This window comes from Gekko japonicus, unplaced genomic scaffold (assembly GCF_001447785.1).
Source record: "Gekko japonicus isolate JY-2015 unplaced genomic scaffold, Gekko_japonicus_V1.1 scaffold661, whole genome shotgun sequence".
NCBI classification, from domain to species: Eukaryota; Metazoa; Chordata; class Lepidosauria; order Squamata; family Gekkonidae; genus Gekko; species Gekko japonicus.
The window spans coordinates 623,152-626,181 of NW_015173694.1; the positions used below are offsets into that span (position 1 = coordinate 623,152).

Sequence of the window (3,030 nt, forward strand, 5' to 3'; positions counted from 1 at the left end):
TTCAGACAAGGACTGGTGAAGAGGACTATGCCATAATGAATACTCTACCACTTGCAGGTAGGAGAGAGAGAGAGAGAGACCATTTTTGCCACCGTAGAGCGGCAACTTCCCATTTAGTTCCTCCAAGGCCACGGCCCCTGAGCTCACCTGCTGAAGTTATGTTCAAAACAAGAGAAGCCACAGGAGCCCATTTCAACACCGGCAGGGCTTTCTTTTCAAACTGGGCGTGCAGCAAGGCCCTGTTGGAAGGAGTCAAATAACAGACATTGTGCTTGCTCGAGATGACTCGAGAGGAGGAGCAGAAGTTAAAACGCATCGGCTTTACCACGCTGCAGAGAGAAGACGAAGGCATCACGGACATCCTAGTAGCGTTCATTTACCTGCAGTCTTCTTGATTCAAGAGGGAACTGCAGAAGATCTGGACTGGACATGCCTACAGGTGTACTTAACCCAAGCCTTTTCATGCCCCCAACTCCTCTGGTTGGGTTTCAAAAGGCTAACAGCATGTGGTAAACTCATAAGTGCCACCCACCCCCCTGCCCCTGCCAGCCTATAAAGCCCTGGGAAGGGAAAGCTAGCATACCCACAAACCCTAGCTCTCTGGGAAGAACAAAACTGCTCCAATACTGTAGGCTGCCAGGTAAAAGCCATGCCAATCTAATGGTACTAACAGAGCTCCAATTTATGGGAACGTACTTTAAAAACAAAAAAAACTTGTGAAATCCTCAGGAAATAAAGCCTACAGATCAAATGTTATATTTGCCTTCCCACCATCAACCCAGGCAGGGCATGACCGGGCAATCTCTTGAGCTTCCAAATGTGTCCGACCTCCATAACGACACATAAAAATGCCCACTGCAGAAGGTCCGATGGGTTTAAGCTTGATTTTTTTTTTGCCATGATCCCAATTCAGAGTACTGCAAGAAGCAGAAAATATTTAAAGGACATTTTATATATATATTTATATATATATAATTTTGAGATAAGAAAAATAAGGCTAATTCAAGCCTTGCCCTGTGCAAAACAAAAACCAAAACGATATCGCCGGTCACACAAAAGGTCCCGATTACATTACCACAGTCAGCTTGTTAATTTTCATTCTTTTTTCTCTATTTTTTTTTAATGGGAGGACATTGGGGAGCTGAATTCTCCTGTGGTACAGGAGGAGGAGGAGGGGGACTGATGTGGAATCAATTTCAGTAAAGCTAAAAAAAATGATGAGAGACTTCTGGGAGGGAGAGAAAACTCAAAATAACAACTTGGCTGACTGTGCTAGGGGGAAACACCTGGCGGGGCAGAAATGAAAGAACCTGTTAGTCAAGTAATGGATGAGTGTTTTAAATTATTCTCTTGTTTTGTTTTGTTTTTAAGCCTAAAGTTCGGAAGTGGTGGGTCCCATCATTACAGGGCCACCGCGAGAACAGAAGTTGAACCCCCCTGCCCTCCCCCGACCTCTTTGAAGAAGTCTGTGTCATCTGCGGCTGCGTGTTCGAAGGATATCCCCCAACCCCACCCCATCCCCCACCCCGCAGGAGCAATCTGTCGCAACCAAGGAAGGGCAGGCGGGACTCAGGACGAGAGGGCGCTTTCCTTCTGTGTCGGCTGGACTTGTGAACGCTGCATCACCTTTTGGCTTTCGACATCTCTAAAATGTTTCTCGACCTAAATGAAGGAGAAGAAGGGTGTGAGGGAGTTAGTGCTGGTCTGTACATGCTTGGGGGGAGTGGTACTCAAAGAAGGCGGGCAACTTAACAAGTTTGGTGATTTGGGCTGAGTTCACTGGAAGCAGAGGCAAGACCATTTCAAAGCAGGGAGTGGCCATGCATGAAGCATCAGGCTTTCAGCTGACCCAGACGGCAGAGTCTGGCCTGGGAAGCAGAGAGCGCAAGGAAGCCCAAGGGGTGGGAAGCATAGGTTGGGGAGGTTTGTGGAGCCTGGCGCATGGTAAGGCATGCCCCTTTTGCACTGCAAAGGATCATATCGTATCTGCCCTCTCAAGCACTTCTCATGGCTAGGAATCTTTCCGCTCGGCTCTGCTACTGCAGCACTGGATCAGACCCATTCCATAGGAAGGGCGGGGTTTTAAAATCGCTTCTTCATCTGGAAGACTGACACTTGCATTTGGAAGCGCAAACCTTAATCAAACTAAACCTAGCAGAGCTTTCAAAAGCAGAGAGAGGTGGGCAGGTTATTTAACGGCCTGGGTCGCAATATGACCCCAGCTGCACTTGTGCAGCTGTCTTTTAAGCCACGTCGACTGCCCTCCCCGCTGCTCTTGTGCCCCCCCCCCCACGAGCCACGAGCCCCTGATCTACTTACTATTTTGCGTACATGACTGAGGGCACTCCCCTCTTTGCCTTTACAGTTTTCCACTTGGTACGGAGGGGCAATGACGACGTCTTCCATCACAACTATATTCTTCTCTTGCCATTTACAGTCTTTAATGCTGGAAGAGAGGCAACACACAAAAAGGAGTTTTACTGACTACGTTCACAGGGTCATTCTGGCCAGGCACCCAACCTGCCCGGGAAAGGGGAGAACAGGACCCAGCTGCTCACACCTTCGCCCCGCGGCCACCATCCCAACTATGAACATCATTAGACAGTATACAGTGTCACCAAGGTGATGGACGCTATACAGATGTGGCAGCCATGAACCCAGGAGAATCAAGAATGCAAATGGAAAGGACACCTTCTTGATAGAATTATAAAGCCTCTTCTCCAGAGCAAGGGCACACAAAGCAGTGTATCTGTTGCGATAGCCGCAAAGGAAAATGCACACTTGGCATCTTTTAGATGCATACAAGAATCAGCCAGTTTCAGGAGGTTCAACAACCCATTTCACAGATCCTCAGTGGTCTTGGTATGACTCATATCTACTGATCAGTTTGCATCTCTTTGTGTGCATCGCATCAGCACTCAAGTTGACCACAATTATGTTGCCAAACACTAAGATACAAGGGGTGGGGTGGGTGGGGGTTCATTCCTTTGGGGGGGGGGGATATTCAGAGACTGATTATCAACTTCAAGT

General features: G+C 48.1%; 1 protein-coding gene across 1 annotated transcript in view; it reads right to left on the bottom strand.

Moving 5' to 3' along the window:
• Positions 1 to 1,112: 1,112 nt before the first annotated feature.
• Positions 1,113 to 3,030, bottom strand: part of LSM12 (LSM12 homolog) — a 13,826-nt gene continuing 11,908 nt past the window's right edge. The window contains exons 4-5 of the mRNA XM_015423170.1: positions 2,320 to 2,446; positions 1,113 to 1,662 (exon numbers count right to left, since the gene is read on the bottom strand). Of these exons, the coding sequence (XP_015278656.1) occupies positions 1,570 to 1,662; positions 2,320 to 2,446 (220 nt within the window). The 3' untranslated portion in view covers positions 1,113 to 1,569. The remainder of the gene's footprint in view (positions 1,663 to 2,319; positions 2,447 to 3,030) is intronic.